The 19,323-nt window shown below is 57.5% G+C and overlaps 1 protein-coding gene across 3 annotated transcripts; it reads left to right on the forward strand.

Annotated features, from left to right (window-relative positions):
• The first annotated feature begins 390 nt into the window (after nucleotides 1-390).
• Nucleotides 391-12,369, forward strand: PTGS1 (prostaglandin-endoperoxide synthase 1). Of its 3 annotated transcripts, none has more exons than XM_074891406.1 (11): nucleotides 391-430; nucleotides 6,589-6,705; nucleotides 6,869-7,009; nucleotides 7,692-7,835; nucleotides 8,264-8,445; nucleotides 8,553-8,636; nucleotides 8,966-9,212; nucleotides 9,793-10,079; nucleotides 10,631-10,778; nucleotides 11,081-11,456; nucleotides 11,535-12,369. In XM_074891406.1, exons 1-10 carry the CDS (start codon nucleotides 415-417, stop codon nucleotides 11,434-11,436), a joined length of 1,722 nt encoding a protein of 573 aa, XP_074747507.1. In that variant the 5' UTR covers nucleotides 391-414; the 3' UTR covers nucleotides 11,437-11,456; nucleotides 11,535-12,369. The 3 variants fall into 3 exon arrangements, with proteins under 3 accessions (XP_074747507.1, XP_074747504.1, XP_074747506.1); XM_074891403.1 differs by lacking the exon at nucleotides 391-430 and adding an exon at nucleotides 892-1,024; XM_074891405.1 differs by lacking the exons at nucleotides 391-430; nucleotides 8,553-8,636 and adding an exon at nucleotides 892-1,024.
• The last annotated feature ends 6,954 nt before the right edge of the window (nucleotides 12,370-19,323 follow it).

The raw sequence follows: 19,323 nt of genomic DNA on the forward strand, positions 1-19,323 counted from the left end.
CTGGATGCCACCAGGCTCGGGGACATCCCCGGCAGCCGGCCCAGCAAGGCCTGGAGCCCATCGTGCTCTCGCTCACCCCAGTCATGCGCGGAGCCTCTCCCGGCCGGACACACTCCCTGCGGGGTGGCTGGTGCCTGCCTGGCCTGGGCTGGCCTGATCCTGTCCCCGCTGTCATCAGGCTGGCGCTGGGGGACAAAGCAGCCAGGCAGGAAACACCCAGCGATGGTTTCACTGATAAACTCAGCTTTTCTGGCTGTTGGTGCCTGTGGGCAGCCTGGCTCCTGGCGCCAGTCGGGCAGTGCTGCCGGAACAGCCTCTCACAGTGGGTCAGAGGGAGCCAAGCCAGGCCCACAGCCCACGGTCACACTGTGGGGATGGTGCTGCTGCCCGAACTGTAATAGGGTGCCCCAGGGCATGGGGACTCAGGCAGGTGACTTTTGGATCAGGGGATGTGGGCATGGGGATCCTGGGGACCAGGATGTGGGCAGAGGGATGCTGGGGGACGTGGGGACCAGGGCGTGGGCATGCAGGGGGATGTGAGGACCAGGGGGACATGGGGACCAGGACATGGGCATGGGGATGCTGGGGGCGTGGGGACCAGGGCGTGGGCATGCAGGGGGACATGGGGACCAGAAGATGGGTATGGAGATGCTCGGGGTGGTGAGGACTGGGAGGGACAGCGGGGGACCTGCAGATGGGCACGGGGCTCCTGGGGGACACGGCGCTCAGGGCACGGCCGGGGCCCCAGGGGTGCCCACGGGGATCCCGAAGGGGGTGCGTGGGCAGGGGCAGCCCCCCCCAACCCCGGCGGGCCGGGCTGTGGGAAGGCGGCCCCTCCCGTCGGGGGGCGGGAGGAGGTGGGGGGGCGGGAGGAGGGGCGGCGGAGCGGGAGCGGCGGCGGAGCTGCCTCTTGCCATGGGCGGTGGGTGCCGGGCCCGGGTCCCCCCGGCCGCGGGACTGCGGCTGCTCCTCGCCCACGCCGTGCTGCTCTGCGCCCCCGGGAGCGCCGCCACCGACGGCTCCGGTACGCGGGGCGGGGTGGGGCGGCACCGGGAGGGCGGGCGGGAGACCCCCGGGGGATCCAGTACCGGGAGATGCGGGGGGGACCTGGTCCCGGAGGGTGTAGTACCGGGGGTCGGGACGGGGGTGGGGTCGCCGGGAGTGATCGGGGCGTTTGTCCCAAGCCCCAGCGTTGCGGGACGGCTCCGCGCTCCGGGGGGGCCCCGGGGGCGGGATCGCGCCCATCGCCCCGAACTGGTCCTCGCCTCGCCGCTGGCGGGACGGGGCCGCGGGGCAGGCAGGGCAGGCAGGGCAGACAGGGGCAGCCGGGCGGCCGGGAGCCCCGAGGACACCGCCTGGGGCAAGAGTCCCCGGAGCTGCAGAGTTTGGCCGGTCACGCCTGACCGGAGAGTAAAATCACCCGTGAAAAACAAACTTCCCCTCTCCCTCCCGCTGCGGCCGCGCAGGGACCACACGCAGAGGCTGGAGGAGCCGTCACTGGCCCGAGAGTGGCCGCACGACAGGGCTGGGCTCCCGCCAAGGCCACCGCTGAGCCCCGAGCCAGGACGGGACTGGGGCCATCCCGGGGTAGCCCTGCCACCGGGCTGAGGGCCAGCACCCCGGCTGCTCCCTGCAGCCTCCCCGCTGGGACAGGGCTTCTCAAAATGAAGGGGACAATATCCATGAACGCTGGTGGCCAGGGCCCTTCCCCGCGCTCCCCAGACACATACCGGGTGAAACTGCAGTTTGGGGGTGAGGACGGAGGGCTGGGAGCAGCAGGGATGGCTCCCATGGCCTGAGCCATCGTTTCGTTCCCGTGCCCACGTGCCGAGCGGTTCACATTGGGACATAAACCCACATCTCGAACCCCGCCAGCTCCATCCCCAGCCCCTACAGTGCAGTTTCCTCCAGGTCCTTAATGGGTCGTTGACTCCAGTCCCTCTTCCGTGAAATGACCTTCCTCCCTGCAGAAAAACACCATCCCAGCATGAAGCTCGTGGCACTTCTCAGGTTTTACAGTTCCTCACTAAAGTAATGTGCTCAGCAAAACCAGCCCCAGCACATGGGCTGCATCCCTTGGCGGGGCTCCGGCCATCTGCGCTGCAAACGGTGTCTCCGACAGCCCGCTTGGGTTCACCCGCCGCTACGGGAAGCAAGGTGCCCAAACCCGAGAGCCCCCAAAATGGGCACAAGCTGAGTGTGTGGAGCTGAGCAGACACCCCCCCATTGTGGGGGAAGCGGGACCGTGGGAGAAGTGACCTGCACCAAGCGGCTCTGGGCTGAGCAGGCAGAGCCAAGTGCCGGAGCGGGGCACGTTGCCCTTCCCACCGCCCGCGCTCCCTCCCTGTGGCCGTCCTGCTGGGAAAGGGGGGACCTCTCTGTGCTGGAGCAGTGGGTCCTATGCAAAAAGAGTGACCCCGAGGTGGGGACTTCCCAGTTTCGGTAGCATACGTGTCCGAAAGGGGAACACGGCCCGGGGTTGCAGCGTCTTGAGGCCCCGTGGCTGTGGCTGTGCCTGCTCTGCGGGGGACTCCGGGAGTCGGGGTGCAACCCGGAGGGAGGTGGCAGGTCTGGCTGCTGGGGACAGCGGGGTTGGGTGCCCCCAGCATGGCCAAGTCACCCTGCAGCCCTCCGGGCTGGTTGGCCTTGGGCTGGAGGGGCAGAGCAGGAGCAGCCAGAGCGAGTGCTGGAGGAGGAGGGCTGGTGCTGGGGAGGCAGCTGGCACCCCACTGCGGGGCCCGTCTGCACGAAAGGAGGGACCCCATGGGATGGACCTGGCTGTCACCCACTGGGCTGGACCACAGTGGTGGGGACAGGCAAGGGACAGCCTCTGTGTGGTTCCTCCTCCGGCTTGGCCATCTCCCGGCATGGATCTCGTCTCCCTGAGAAGCTCCTCCTGGGGGTTGAGGACAGCCAGGAGCCACCTCCGTGTGTCCTGCGGGGCACAGGACAGGGCCTGGAGACCCACTGGGGACCCACTGGGGACCTACAGAGAACCTGCATGCCTGAAGCAGTGGGGACAGACGCACACTGGGATGGCGATGACGCAGTCGTGACCAACCCCTGGAGCTGACTGCTGCACGCCAGGATCAAAGCAAATTTCACTACGTGGGGGAAAGAAAAAGTATACCTGGGATATACATGAAAGGACGGCTCTCTTCCAAGCCTTAATTAGGGAGGGAAATATCTGATTGAGGAATTCGGGGAACTGCGCTGTGCCCCAAGGTGCTGTCAGCAGAGCGACCAGGCTCCTGCTCCTCCCCAGTGCTGTGCCAGGAGGACCACAGCCTAATCTTGCCCTTGGAGACCAAATAACAGAATTTGGCTTACTCTGGGATCTGCTTCCTTGGTGTTTGCTGCTTAGAGAACTTCTACTTGACTCTTTGCTGGCTGGACCTTGTCTCCGAGCCGTGATGTTTACTCTCTGTAGAATTTTCCTCTGGCTGTGAGCGGAGCCAAGCTGGTCCCATGGTATTTCTCTGTTTTCCCCTGCAGATATTGCTCTTGGCTCCTGGCTTGCCTTCAGGGGTGTAGTTTTGCACAAGTGTTATTGCAAAATAAACCTGACCGTCCTCTCCACAGCCATTCCACAGTTCACACCGTTTCACCCATTGGCAAATGGGAGGTGTGGCAGCACCCAAACATCATCTGCCTTGTGGTGTGTGGCTGCAAAGCGGGGGGCCTGCTGCCACACCGAGAGTCCCAGGGCTGCATCACCCCCTTCAGCCAGTCCGGCTGCCCGCCCGTAGCCCTTCCTTGGGGCTGGCAGCTGGGCTCAGGTGCAGGGAGGAGGATCGCTGAGCCCCACGTGGTGTGCAGCTGCGGCCCTGGCACGCTGCTCTTGCTCATGGTGCCGCCGAAGTGGTTGCAGATGACAATCTGGCTGCACTGCCTGTGCTATGAACAGCTCGTGGGCCCGAGGAAACCTCCCTGAATCAGAAAAACAAGTGCGTGAGCCTTTCATCATCTTCAAAGCCTGCGGCCGCGGAGCCATGTCCCATCAAACAAGCCTGCTCCAGCCCGGCCGTGATTCACCCCAGGTTGCTTTGGCTGCGGTTCGCAGAGCGGATGTTGTCCCCGAAATCTGGCATTTTTCAGCAGTGATGGAGCATGTTCACCAGCTCTGCCGTCACGGAGGGGGCTGTGCTCCAGCGCGGAGGCTGGCAGCAGCTTCCCCCACACCTGGAGCCATCCCGGCGCAGGATTCCTGGCCGGGGTGGGGAGAGGCAGGGAGCCATGGCGGGAGGGAGGCTCCGAAAGGACGTGAGGGGGTTGCTGTCGCGGGCCAGGACACGCTCCGTCCCCCTCCTGTCCTTTTGGCTGGAACATGCTGGTCCCACCCCACCTCCGAGCCCCCGCGGCGCTGACACCGCCGTGAACCGCAGGAGGAGGCAGCTCGGCCAAGCCCGGCGTGCTGCCAAACCCGCCGTGGAGGAGTGCTCAGCCACGACACGCCATCGAACCCCGCGCCGGGGAGATCCCCGGCAAAGTAGTGAACTTCTCCTGGCTCCCCACGTCAGCTGGAGGGATGGGGCAGGACATGACCTGCCAGCATGCAGCATCCTCCCAGCCCCAGGCTGCGGTGCCCACGGGCATCCCCGCATCCCCCCGGGTTGCACCAGGCACGGCACGGGGCTGCACTTTTAGTTGCTTGCAAAGTTTGCAGCAGAGTTGAGCGTAGAGCTACCGACGCAGGAATAGCCCGGAGGATGCACCAGCTGCGCTGCAACATGGCTCCCTTTGCAAAAGTTCCCATCTTGCAAAAAACCGAACGGGTGGTCTGACCTTAATTTGTCTGAGATAAATAAGAACCTGCCTGCTGCCTCATCTGGATAAATGAAAAGATCTGAGATGAAAGGGAGTCTGATGGAAGGGCTGGGAGCTGAACGCGTCTTTGCAAGCCGGCCCCTGTGACGTGAGGGATTTGGGGTCACAGGGCTGAGTGCAGCTGGGGCAGAGCTGCCGGCCAAGCCCTGGGCTCCTGGGCAGCCCCTGCCCTGCCCCGAGCATGTGGCTGCCTGGGAGACTGAGCAACTTTGCAAAATTAGCCTTATTTTTCAAAGATGTTAATTTTTAGCTGCAATTTCCTATGGAAAAAATGTGGTTTCTATTCTGCATGCCTGTCACTCCACCCCAGCATTGGAACCTGTTCCCAAATTCCAGAAGAATCTGAACCAGGTCCGGCGGGGGCCTGGTGAGCTCATGGAGCACATGGAGCGGCCGATGGTTGTGGGAGACCTTCCTTTATCAGCCATGACACCGGGCACACCGGGAACGGCTCTCGGTCCCTTTTGGTGCTGAGGACACGCTGCCCGTCCCCATCCCCGCAGCCGGTGGCACCGGAGCTGAGCACTGTGTGTCAATGGCACCCCTGTCCCCAAGCGCTGTGTCCCGGTGGGGGTGGTGACCGCTCTCCTGCGGATGCACCCCGAAATCCTCAGCCGGGGGCGTTCCAGGAGGTCTTGTCTCTTGGCACTTTTATTCTCCTGGCACAAAGGCTCCATCCTGGGTCTGCGGGGACTGACCCAGCGCCGTGAGGCGTTCAGGAGGCAGCTGTGGCAGAGGACATCTAAATTTCCAGCCCGGTCCCTGGGCTAATGAAAGGCAGAGGGGTCTCCGGCCACCCCAGATCTTGGTTCTCTTTCTCCCCCGAGTTTTGCTGCTCTTGGAGGGGCTGCGAATGGTGGAATTACAAAGTCCCTCAGGGCGGATTGGAGGGGCTTGGTGCGGATGGGTGCCTCGCACCACCCCAGAGCCGGGAGCTGCTTTATGTCACGGGGGGTCTCCCTGTGTCCCCCGGGATCCCGCTGCCAGGGGGCGGGCGGGAAGGGGCCCTTATCTCGCGCCTGCAGGCTGGGGCACGAGGGCAGCGGAGGAAGGGGCCAGGCGGGAGGGAGCTCAGCCATCGGCCCTTTTCATCTGCTCAGGGCTGTGAGGGCGGAGGAGCAGCTTGCCAAAGCAAACTTCAGCCCTGACAATTGCCATTATTATTAACACTGGTGCTGTGTTTGTGCTGCTTTATCCTGTGCTGGGACTCCAGGGGCACAGCAGCCCCCTGTGCACAAGACTACAGCCCTGGCTGTGCAGGACACCACCGTGACGTGGCCCCGTGGTGGCACAGGGCACCAGGCAGGGCACGGCCCTGGCAGCAACAGCCTGAGCTGGGTCTGCGGCTTGCAGCACCCCTCAGTGTGTGGCTGCGAGTGCAGACAGTTCCTTTGGCAATCCTGGGTGTTTCAGACAAAGCTAATTTCCACAAGGAAGGAGGGACAGTGCTGAAGCGATGCTCTGGCCCAAAATACCTCTCCAGGGAGGTAAAAGCTGAGCCATAATATCTACTGCAGGCCTGGTATTGCAATGGCCAGGGCAGTGCTCAGCTCCTGCACCATGTTGCTGACACCAGACTTTGGGACTGGGCTCACGGAGGCGGCTGGCATCAAAGCACCTTGTCTCAGGGGAACCCCCCCAGGGTGCATCCCCCTGAGCTGCACCCGGCTCGGCTGCGTCGGGGGCAGCGTCACCCCATGAGGAGCCGGGAGCCACCGGTCACAGTGACACTGTGGTGGTGATGTGTCTCTCTCCCTGCAGTGAATCCCTGTTGCTATTTCCCCTGCCAGCACCAAGGGGTGTGTGTGAGGGTCGGCCTGGGAGGATACGAGTGTGACTGCACGCGGACGGGATACTTCGGGGCCAACTGCACCTCCCGTAAGTCTCTCTGGCCCGCAGGACCGCTGGCACCTGTGGGTCCTGGTGCGGCACACTGTGCCTGCAGCACGCGCTCCCACCAGTGGCGACAGCGCGGGTGAGCCGGGGTCGTTAGCGGGCTTCGTTAGTGGGATAAGTGATTTACCTGGTCTGTCTCCCCCAGCTGAGCTCTGGACACGCCTCCACAACCTGCTGAAGCCCAGTCCTGCCTTCTACCACTTCATCCTGACCCACTTCAGGTGGTTTTGGGACATTATCAACAGCACCTTCATCAGGGACACACTCATGAGGCTTGTGCTCACAGGTAAGGGGTTGGAGCGGGTCTTGGGGTGCAGCAGGACTTTGGGGACTCCCCCCAGGCATCAGCAGAGGTGCAGGTAGCATGGCTGCAGCAATGCTGAGCAGCTCCCACGGGCATGGTGGGCACCAGGCTTGAGTCACCTCACTGGGAGACCCAGGGAGGTTGTCACCCCCTCACCCCATCACCCCACCACCCTGCCCAGAGCAGGCTGCCAGCCAGATGGAAAACGAGCAGCTCTCAGCACACTGTGCTCCCTGGGCCAAAGGGCTCTTAAGCAGTCACACGGAAAGCAGCTCATGGAAATATGGCCCCTGTTACTCATGTCCCCGTATTCACCTCTTTGCATAAATATTTAGGTTCCAGCCCTTGGAGCCATAGCGACACGTTCACAAGGCTCTGGCTGTTGGTGTTACCATTTCTATGTGGTTGCCATCTCATTCATCATCCAAGAATCCATTAGTGCATTAGGATGATCCTTCTGCGGGGAATTGCAGCCTTTAAAAGGCTCGGAGCAAAGCCTGGGACGCCCACATGCCTCCGCTGCTGGCCCCTTTCTGGTTTTTGGAGTGTCAGGGGAGGACATCTGGCAGCACTGAGTGGGTGGGCAGGGGCTGGGGGCAGAGCCTGTGGGGTGCTGCCCCATGCCCCGGGCCCCACCATGGTGACCCCCTCTCTCTCCTTCCAGTTCGTGCCAATCTCATCCCCAGCCCCCCCACCTTCAACTCTGACTACAGCTACATCAGCTGGGAGGCCTACGCCAACGTCAGCTATTACACCCGCGTCCTCCCACCCGTGCCGGACAACTGCCCGACGCCCATGGGGACCAAAGGTACGTGGCTGGCCCGGGGGGGCTGGCACTGTGTGGTGCCAGGCATGGGGCTGAGTTGCTGGAGCAGCACCCTGAGTCCGTTCCTGGCGCAGCATCAGTGTTTCCCACTCACCCGTGCCCGAGCTTTCACTGCCATGGACACATCTGCCAGGCGCCGCTGGCAGTGCCACGTGCTGCTGCTGTCCTGCCCGAGCTGGTCCCACGGGCAGGAGGAGCTTGATGACATCCGAAACACTGATGGGACAGCTCAGGTTGAGCTGCTGGGGCATGTCTGGGTCTGTGTAAGAGGGCTGTAAGGTGTCTGTGCAGACGAGTCAGTGCCTGGTGCTGCAGCAGACACAGCAGCGCTTGCCAACAGCCCCACGGCCAGTGCTGGTACCCAGCCGGGTCAGCGTGGGGCATCTGCCCTCAACCTCCATCCTTCACAGGGAAGCAGCAGCTCCCCGACCCCCAGCTCCTGGCGGAGAGGTTCCTGCTGCGGCAGAAGTTTGAAGCTGATCCCCAGGGCACCAACCTGATGTTTGCCTTCTTCGCCCAGCATTTCACCCACCAGTTCTTCAAGACGTCCGGGAAGATGGGACGCGGCTTCACCAAAGCGCTGGGGCATGGGGTGAGGGGTGCTGGAGCAGGGGGTGCGGGGGTATGCGGGGAGTGAGGAGGGGGAGTGGGGTGTGCACGGCCTTTCGGAGCAGCCTCGACGCCAGGCTCTCTCGGCAGGTCGACCTCGGGCACTTGTACGGGGACAACCTGGAACGGCAGCACCAGCTGCGACTCTTCAGAGACGGGAAGCTGAAATTCCAGGTACCGCCTGGCACGACCGAAGCACACCTCAGCCCTGTGATCCAGGGTTGTTTGAAGCCCATGTCCCTCTGGTAGCCCCCAGGAGACCCCAGCCCTGATTTCCCGTGTGGCTGCTGGCTGGAGGTGCCATGCCAGAGGGACAAGCTTTGGGGTGCAGCTGTTCTGACGGCAGCAGTCAGGGCTGTATGAGGGAGATGTTTCTGACCCACTCACTGCTTGCAGGAGAGCAGCCGTGTGCCCGTAGGGAGGCAGGTCCCGGCTGGGCAGGCTTTCACTGGGGTCATTTTCTCCCCTTCTCCCTTTCTGCCATCCCATTTTTGTGTCCCAAGGTGGTGGATGGCGAGGTGTATCCCCCCATGGTCACCGATGCTCCGGTTCACATGGTCTACCCGTCTGCCATCCCCAAAGAGAAGCAGCTGGCGATGGGGCAGGAGGTGTTTGGGCTGCTGCCGGGGCTCTGCATGTACGCCACGCTCTGGCTGCGCGAGCACAACCGCGTCTGCGACGTCCTGAAACAGGAGCATCCCACCTGGAGCGATGAGCAGCTCTTCCAGACGGCTCGGCTCATCCTCATCGGTGAGGACCAGCGGCGCCACAGGGCTGGGGCACCACGGAGCCCCGTGTCCCACCTCCCTGGGCAAGCCCAAAGGACTTGGGCGTTAGTCGGTCTGTGTTTGAGGGTGGTGGCCAGGCTGGCTTTAGAGGCTGGAGGAGTTTCTCTGGAAGCCTTCTGGGGATTATTGGCTTTGGGCCATAGAGCAAAAACTGGCTTCGGTCCATCAAGAAAATTATTTTTGAACAATTTTGTCATAATTTTGAATTATTTCATTTTAATGTTAATTATAAATTTAATCTCATGAAAAATCTTTTTTTGACCAAAATCCAGAAAAAAGCCGTGTCACCATATTATCTCTAAGAAGCATATCGAGGTCAGTTTTCCTCAGGAACCATTTCAGTTTTGGCAGACTGAGCTTTGCTGGTGAAAAAATAATTCACTGAAAAGAAATTTCCAACCAGCTCAACAAGCCCATAGTCAGAAAGGTCCCAGGTGGTGGATGGGTGCTGGGACATGCTGCCATAGCACATGGGTAACATCTCAGAGCTGGTAGCTCCGGCTGCTGCCAGCTGACAGCTGCTTCTCTCACCTCCTGCCCAGGGGAGACCATTAAGATTGTCATTGAAGACTATGTCCAGCACCTCAGCGGGTACTACCTGAGCCTCAAGTTCGACCCCGAGCTGCTGTTTGGGACTCAGTTCCAGTACCGGAATCGCATCGCAGTGGAGTTCAACCAGCTCTATCACTGGCACGGGCTGATGCCCGACTCCTTCATCATCCAGGGGGAGGAGTACAGCTATGAGCAGTTCCTCTACAACACCTCCATGCTCATGGACTACGGCGTGGAGGAGCTGGTGGAGTCCTTTTCCAAGCAGATTGCAGGAAGGGTAAGGTCCTGCTCTCCCCTCCCTGCCAGTGCCAGGGCTGTGGGACCCCAGGAGGGATGCTGGTGGTACTGTGAAGGCAGTGGGTTGCATGTCACACATAGAATCCTGCTGTGGCATGGGAGCAGCTTGTCTGGTGCTGTTCTTTGCTGCCATCACATGGATGTTTCCTTCCCAGCGATTACATCTACATTTCTGACCCTCTTTGCTTGTGCAAAGCAGCAAGGCTGAGGCGCAGACCAGCTGCTCTTTGGGTGCTTGGGTTCTCCCCACAACCCCAAACCCTCGTGGTCTCTCCCCTCCTCCTAGGCCAGTGGGTCACTGTCCATCTGGGGCTTCTCCTGCACCATTCCCTGACCTGCCCTGGGAACAGGACTCTATGGCTGGTTTTTGGCACTGTCCAGTGATCCCCACTCTTACTGCTGGGGTGACATGCTGGTCTCCATGTCACCATGCCCAGGACATGGATGCTCGAGTGTGGTGGCTCCCCTGGAGCAGTTGCTGGTGCTGCCTCATGCCGTACATGTGCTCCTCCTTGTGTTCTTGTCCTCCAGATCGGTGGGGGACAAACCATCAATGCTAATGTCTTGAAAGTGGCCATTGGGGTCATCGAGGAATCCCGGCAGCTGAGGCTACAGCCATTTAACGAGTATCGGAAGAGGTTTGGCATGAAGCCCTACAAGTCCTTTCAGGAGCTAACAGGTAGGGCTGCAGCGCTGCCGCAAGAGCTCTCGGGGCTTCACTGGGGCTGTGCAGATGCTCTGTGCCCACAGGCAGGGTACGAGACCATGAGCTGCGCCCCCCATGCTGGGCTGGCCCGGCAGAGCAGCCAGGGCTGATGCCTTGGCTGCGGGGTCCTTCCTCCTGCGGGGCTGGATGAGGTCTGGAGGGCAGTGCGTGGGAGCTGGGATTGCTGCTGCCACATTCCTGTTACCCACAGCAAGGCCAGTCCTTGCCGGGGGCAATTCCCTTGCTAAACCACTCTTGATGTTCACTTGGTGCAGGAGAGGAAGAGAAGGCGGCAGAGCTGGAAGAGCTTTACGGAGACATTGATGCTCTGGAGTTTTATCCAGGCTTGCTGCTTGAGAAACCCCAACCCAATGGTATTTTTGGGGAAAGCATGGTGGAGATCGGAGCTCCGTTTTCCCTGAAGGGTCTTCTTGGAAACCCCATCTGCTCTCCAGAGTACTGGAAACCCAGTACGTTCGGTGGAGCAACTGGCTTTGAGATAGTTAAGACAGCGTCGCTCGAGAAGCTCGTGTGCCTCAATGTGAAGAAGTGCCCCTACGTGGCATTTCGTGTGCCAGATGCTGCGGAAAACGGCAGCCCCCGAGGTGGTGGATCATCTACTGAGCTCTAGCACCAGGACAGCCTGCCCAGGTTAGAGACCGTCCTTGGCCAGGCACCGGCTGAGCCGAGCTCTCGGCCTGGCGCTGAATATCCTGTTCCTTCCCACAGGGAGCAGCAGGACACAGAGACCTGCCCACCCCTGTGCCGAGCAGGAGCAGGACAGAAGATGGTCCCATCCTGGGCATCCTCCACACCAGTCCTTGAGGAGAGGCTGGTACCAGCTCTGTGAAAAGCTCAAGTGCCTCAGGAGTGTGGCTGCCACCACTGTCCTCCGCAGACCCAATTCTTTTGCTAATGAATACCTTGCACTAAGCCAGCTTTGGGGTTCCCCAGGGGATGCCCGTCTCCTCGGGATGCTCAGGACTCCCCTGTGCTTTGTCACCCTCTGTCCCCGCTGCTTTCCAGCACCAGGCCACCAGCAGCCCCTCTTCTGCAGGGCTTCCCCGCTCGGGACAGAGGAGCGCAGAGCCCGGGGAGCCCTCGCAGTCCGTCCACCCCAGCCTGCCCAGCACACGGGCATAGCCAAGAAGAACGAACCAAAGCAGTGTGTCTGCGGGAGGAGACCGGGGGACAAGCATCAGATCAGACCTCCCAGACCTCCTGCATCTCCCACCCGCTGGATAGGACCCCGGCACGCGCCGCTGGCTGCCCACGCTGGGCTGCTCGGAGCAGGACGCTACCTCTGTGCAAACACAGGGTGAAGTCTCTTCCATCCTATGATCATTACACTTCCCTGCATTAATAGCTCAGCAAATGGCATCCCCAAGGCTCACAGAGCTTGTTCCTGCCCTCCTCCAGAAACCCACACAGATGTCAGCCCTCACTGACATGGTGACATGGTAGCTGGCAGCCACTGTCACTGGCCTTGATCCCCATCAGATCCCGGTTCACCTCCAGGAAAACGGACATTTAAAATAATAAATGATTTTACAAACTCCTCGTATTTCCTCCAGCCAGTTTCCAAGCTTTGTCTCACCAGCGCCAGGCCTGCAAGAGGGCAGGACGCTCGGGAGGCAGCAGGAGCTGGGGGAGAGGAGAAGTCCTGGAGTGTTGCTGCAAGGCTGGTGTCCCTGCGGGGACACGGCTGGGCCGTGCAGCCAGTGCTGTGCCGTGTCATTGCCGACTGCATCAGAAGATATAAATGGAGCCATCCTCCTCCTCAGGAGGTGCTTCGGTGGGGGGTCTCTGAGCCTGAGTCTCCTGTGAAGGTTTGAGCTACGCCGCCCTCCATCCACCTCCACCCCACAGCCCTGTGCTGCGCTGCTCCAATGCTGGTAACACAGCGCTTACATCCAACGTTATGTATTTCTGTCACATAAAATCTATCCACACCTAAATCTTGCTGGCCAGGTATTTTGTAGGCAGGAAATGGCCACGGTCTGTAAGAGAGCAGATGGCTGCAGTTTCCTCCTGTGCTGAGCCTGAGGAGGGAACCGCTGCTGGGCTCCTGCTCAGGACTTCCAGCCGGCACGGTGACTTCATGCCGTGAGGCCGGGGGGGCTGTGCTTCTCCTGGCTGGACCCTCCTCGTGGGGTCTCCACTCTGACCCCCCTGGGCACTGCCCACTGCTCCTCTGCCCATCACACAAAGCCACGGGAGATGAGGAGAACCAGGGCAGGGAGTCCTGGTCCAGGGTGCTGCCTGAACCCTGGGGCCAGGTAGCACGTGAGGGACGGGGCAGGCAGGGGCAAGGAGGATGGCAGATGTGAGATTGCCAGGTAGGTATCTCCAGGTAGGCACAGCCCCCTCCATACTCTCTGCTGCCATTCCCTAAGAGGGGGAGGATGGATGAGGACATTGGCCATTTGGGGAGGGAGTGACAATCCTGTGATGTCTCACCTTCTTCCCTGGAAGTTTCAATCATTTCTGGTCGCACCAGCTGATTTTTTTATTCCTGATCAACCAAGTATGTCATGATCCAAATTCCTCAAGAAGAGGTTGTGAGGCACTTCCAGGCAATAATAAAACCAGTTATAGGGAGGTGTTACAGAAGTTTAAAGCCAGGGATTTAAAGAGCTGGTGCCTTGGCAGGGACACATTAGGAGGACGTCATAGCAAGGGAACGTCTGCAAGCAGAGACTCCCAAGGCAAGAGCCTTCTCACTCATTCTCTTTAACCCTTCAGAAATGAGATGGTTTTACCAGGATATCATCTGGATTTTAGTTTTCTAATGGCGTGCAAAGAGGCAGAGGTGGGGCTCACCTGGGTTGGCCCTGCCCTGCCTGTGCCCTGCCCAGCTGTCCTGGCACGCAGACCCCAGTCCCACCGCTCCCACGCAGCTCGCAGCACTGCGTGGTGCAGAAGTGCTGAGCAGCAAGCCCAGAGGAGGACACGATCCTTTTCCATCCCACAGTTCTCTTTCCCCAGCTTTCCCCTTCCCTTCCCCTCTGGGTGGGAAGCCAGCGCGCAGTGGTGACACTGTGCCAGGGACCAAAATGACCAACACCTGCCGACAGCTGGTTACGTGGCAGCGGTGGGGGTCTCTCCCCCAGGGTCTGCCCCACCGGCTGTACCCTGTGCTGTGACCCCCCACCCAAGAACCACGACTCTCGCTGCGCTTCCTCGCTCAGCCAGCAATGCAATGCTCAAAAAAAAAAAAGCAAATGGCAGCAAATGGGGAGCAACACACCGTCCAAAGTGTCAGCATGGCTCAAATCCACGCTGGGATCCACGCGCCCGGTGTCTCCAGAATGTGTGTCTGACTGCCTTTGCCTGCACTGAGCTGCTCCGGCCTCGAGCATCCTTCACTGTCTGCCTGAAGGAACAAACTTGGCTCATTTCAGTTAGACCACAAACATCCTGCTTTGTAGCTATCGAAGGCTGCCAGCGCTGTTTTGGCACCAACCGATACGCGTACGAGAGCCCACCAGGCACATGGAGCTGCCTGGCTGCTGTCACCGAGGAGGAACGTTTCAGCAGGAATGAGCTCAGCTGAGCCAGCACTGGCAAACCTGGCACCTCTTCCCGCTGTGCCACCAGCTCCCACACGGCACAGGCCAGGTCAGCAAAGCATCTCCCTCCTGCACCTCACCCTTCTGCTAGCGGGAAAAGCTGTGAATTTGTTTCTTTCTAGGACCAACACGTACCAACGCCAGGCAAAGCATCCAACACGCTACTGCCACCTCCTCCCCCATGAGCCTGGGGACCCACAGCCCTGCTCACAGAGCTCCCCCCAGCCCAGCGCTGCTGAGCCCTTGCGTTTTCTTTGCTACTCTTTCAGCTATGGCAGTTTGTATTCACTCACATCCTCACCTCAGCTTGTGCACCACAACGTGCAGCCACATCCAAGGTGGAAGTCAGTAGTTTGCATCTAAAGTTGGTGTTTAGTCTGGTGCATCCACCAGCATCACCCAACCAAGGCAAGGGCTCCACAGGCCCCCCCGCCACTGCGAGCTCTGGGGACGGCGCAGGAGCGAGCGCTGCCAAACGTACTCTCTGTTTGAGCTTGTGGTAAACACAGCTCGTAGGACATCCTCTGATTTTTTAAACAAGTGCATCTGAGGAGCCCAGCTGCAGCTTGCCCATGCAGGGACGGACATGGACAGGAGGACGGCGCTGCCTGTGTTCGTGCGGCGTGAGCAGCACCGAGAAAAACATCGGTCTGTGGTTGTGTGACCTCTGCAGCGATGATTCACCGAGCAGGAGGTCACTACTGACCAGAGCAGACCTACCAAGGGAGATCAAGTGTCTGCAATGCGTTTTCACACAAAGCAGTGCCTGCAGGAGAGGGAAGAGCTGCAGCCAGGCTGCAGCTCCTCTAGGGTTTCCCTCTCCGGGCAGCCCGTACCCCTCCAGCCCTGCACCTGATCAAGATCCATGACGGAAAGTTATCTAAACCCCATGGTGGCACAAATAAGTAGGGCCCCAAGGCTGAGTGGAAAAGCAATCCCCCATCTGCATAAACCCCAGCAGGCCCCTCTGCGGCGTGAGTCACGCCAGCGATTGCACAGGAACGCTTCTTTGGATTTTTAGCAAAGGCGTATGTTGAACATTTTAGAAAGATGAGGTAGATCGGAAGCCAAAACAAATCAGTATAAACTTTTCTTTTCTAAATCTTGTCCCTTATTGCCTGGCACCCAGGTTGGCACCATGAGCTTTAAGCTCATCCCGTGATTTCATTCCTCGCCAAGCAGCTGTCTCTGTTTTCTCGTACATCCTGTGGCCAAATTCTGCTGTTTGTATTGGAACATCATTAAACGTGAACAAACCCAGGTGATTTTACACTCCTCTCTCCCAGTGGAGAATTACGCCTCCTGTAAAACCCGTTGTTTCTGGCTGCCCTCTCTGCCGTAGGCTGCTTTTTCGAAAACACATTTCCCAGAAGCAACACAACCTACCTGACAAGTGTTTTTTCAACTCCTATTTATAGTACTTCTTGAAGATTAAAATCAGACGCAGAGATGACAGACTGGGTACACGTACCATCTTGATCTGGAGGGTGGAAACCAGGCCAGGCTGCAGTCAAGGGGATGCACAGAACTGACCGACCGGAGAGCCGCCACCTGTGGGAAGAGCCAGAGCCACCTGGGCCACGCCGGGACATTTGTCCTGCGCTTGAGAAGTAGCGGATGGAAAATGGGATGAAAAAAGGACAGACAGCATAGGCAGAGCACGTAACATCTCAGCAGGAGGAAGTCTGGTGTGTTAGGACTTAACCCACGTTAACTTACAGCCATGTTTAGATACACAACTAGTATAAATGCCTTAAAACGTTTAAAGGTGATCAATACCAACCTCGTTTTCCAGGACCAGCTGCTCGCTTTCCAAGCTCTCTTGCCCTTTGAAACTAACAGATTTAAGAAAGTTTGCTTTTATTTATGGTTTTTAGATGCTGGCAGAATTGCATCCGAAGAAGGTTAAAGTGTGATCGGTGCCCACACAGCTCTGCCGGTATGCGACAAGGTGACCCCAGACACTTTGCACCAGGACTCTGGACTCCCTTGGCCTCTCACAAGCAATGTTTATATCTCAGACCAACTTCATCTGATGCGCTAAAAAAAGCCGCAGAATTGCTGGTGAGAGAACGGGGAGACGCCGAGGGACATGAACTCCCAGGCTGGTACTTGCCCGGGCTCACAGCCCCGTGCTGGCCCCGGCCACTCCCTCCCGCCGTTGTTGCCCGGGACCCCGCAGAGCCGCCCGTGGGCAGGCAGAACGCTCGGCCAAGGCCAGGCAAGGTCTAGACACAAACTATTCGAGCGTGCAGCCCCTTCACCCATCGGAGTTCACTGATTTTTACTGCCCACTGCACCAGAGCCCGGCACAGCAGCGAAAACCACTGCCACAGCCTATCAGCTCTCTGCCAAGAGCCATGTTACGTGCCAGGGAAGCTGCTGGGCCAGAAGAGATGAAACATCTTTGACAAAATTAAAAAGCATCCTTTATTCCAAACCAAACCATTTAGCAGGAATGCATCAATTTAAATGAAGGTGACAGAGTACAAGGGCTGTGGGGGAAGGAGAGGCACGTGGATCAAACCAAAAACCTGACGCTCTTGGTGCCAAGTTAAACACTTCAAACCAGTTCTATTTTATGTCAGTTTTCATACAATTTCCTTTTCACTTTAGTCCCCTATATGTGTCTATAAATATACCCCAACTCTTAATCTGCAGGCCAGGATCACATCTAAATTTAGAGGAATTAAGCAGACTTTCAACACTTCAACCAGAGTATTTACAGATACGGTGTTGGTAGGAGTTGTAGTTTTTATTGGTATTGAATGGATGGGGACAGACACAAATTAGTAACCAACCTATTCCAAATTAGTTTTATTTTGTCATATTGTTTAACGCACATTAGGAATGCTGGTTTTTTTAGGGCACACAATTACCAGCTGGTCAGTTTGGAAGGATTTTGCTTCAAGAACGGACAGAGGCGTCGGCAGCAGTGCCCCGCACTGCCAGCAGTGCCGCCGGCCTCCTCGGCCTCCTCACACTGCGCTGCCTGCGCTGAGAACCAGAAGCAGCATTACCCCACATCTTCTCTCTACTCCTCGTGCTTATTATATTCTTCCAGATCAGTGATTAATTGGATTCAGACCTTTTTTCTTCTCCTTTTTGCTATTGGCACTGTAAACCATCCATCATATACCTGAGCGCTGGAAATTAATAACCAAGAGTCACCTTGCTGCAGGCCAGCCGACACAGAGCAGCGGGAGAGGTTTTGATCCTATTACAGTTTTGCTGCCATAGGGGCAAAAAAAAAAGCACTTTATAAAAATAAAAATTCAAAGCAACTCAAGCAGTCAGCTCTCCCCAACCCCCTCTCCAAGCCAGGTTTTATTATGATGCTAATACGCACCCTGTCTGCATGACAGACTTCACTGAATCTCATCCTGAATATAAATTACAGCTACTTTGATTTTTTTTTCTTTAAATGTGCTGATATCCATGCTCAATGATTTAATTTCATTTAACTTTCATGGGTTTTTTCTGCAGTTCTGAGATGAAAAGAAATAATCTCTTACCACATTTTAAAATCTGGATTTCTGCCAGTTTCCTTAAAAGAGCTACAATTTGTGCCAATTCAGTAATTTTTAATTACAAATTATTTATTTTTCTGCTTATACTAGTTTTTAAAACATAGTTCAAATAGACACAATTACAAATTCTTCTTTTTCTACCCTAAGATCCATTCTTATTAAGAACCTAGCGTTTACACAGAGACATTTGCCTTCCTTCCTGGTGTTCCAAAGTGCCTTACAGAAAACTTGCAATTAAATTTAATCATTAAACACAGCATTACATTGGGTCATATATTGAAGTAATGAGAGCCTTTCCTCAAAATTAAAAAATAACAAGCAAAATAAGCAATGCATGAGAAAGCAAACATGTTGTAATATCAAATTGCGTAGCAAAGGATTAAATAATAACTAAGGACGGAGCGCACGGGTCCCATGTGCTGTTTGTGCTTGGGACGCCGTTTGGGCAGTTCAGCCACACCACGATCTGCCCAGCAAAGCCTCCCCCTTGCTCAGCATCAGCGCAGGTTTTTGCACTTGCGTCCGCATTAAATTGCTAACGGCTTCAAACGCTGCTCAGGCTCTCTCACAGCTACGCAGCACCAGGCCGGCTGGAGGCAGGGTGAACTTAGTATAATGTCACAGAAACCTGGAAAATTACTTCCCCATACTATGATCTGATTTATAAAGGAAGTAGAGCACAAACAAAATAAATAAACACACCTTAATGAAACCGTAATCACTGACAAATGGCAATGCCAAAGGTGCTGCAGGAGGGCAGCGCGATAGGCAGCCGCTGCGTTCAGTAGCAGTAACGTTGGGCTCAGCCAGCGCTGGAGGGCCTGGAGTCTGTGTCCAAGTGGGAGTCACCCTGGGGTTGGGGAAGAGGAGAACTTTAAGATCAGTGTCACTGGGCAACCGAAACAGCTGCAGGGGTGCTTTTGAGGAGACCTTTGTTGTTTGTTATTTCTTACAAAGGACAGAGGGAAAAACTGCAGCCTCCACAAAGGTCTCACCCCCACCCCGCAAGATTTTTTTTGTTAGCGAACTCCACTGATATATGGTGCAAAAATGCTCCCAAAGAGCTGCTGTCACAGGAACACCAGGCCAGTGGTAACGTTTTTGAACCTGCTGACTACTCTGCAGAAACTGGATACTGAGCTTCCGAGAAGGCAATCGGCTGTGGAAGAAGGGGCCAGCGAACGCCTGTCCTGGTGACCTGTCCTCTCGGCTCCAGGTTGCTTTCCCACAACGCCATCCAGCCAGCCGTCAGGTCCAGGGGTTATTAATATTCAAAACACAGCTGATGACCGCCCAGCTGAGGCAGAGAATGTGAAGGCAGACAGAAATGAACTTTAGCACTGATTTAGTAATCTTAGAGAGATGAAATTCTGAGGTCATTCAAGTCCTAATTTTGCATTTTGCCAACAATTTCTC

This window comes from Strix uralensis, chromosome 21 (genome assembly GCF_047716275.1).
Source record: "Strix uralensis isolate ZFMK-TIS-50842 chromosome 21, bStrUra1, whole genome shotgun sequence".
In the NCBI taxonomy this organism is placed as follows: domain Eukaryota; kingdom Metazoa; phylum Chordata; class Aves; order Strigiformes; family Strigidae; genus Strix; species Strix uralensis.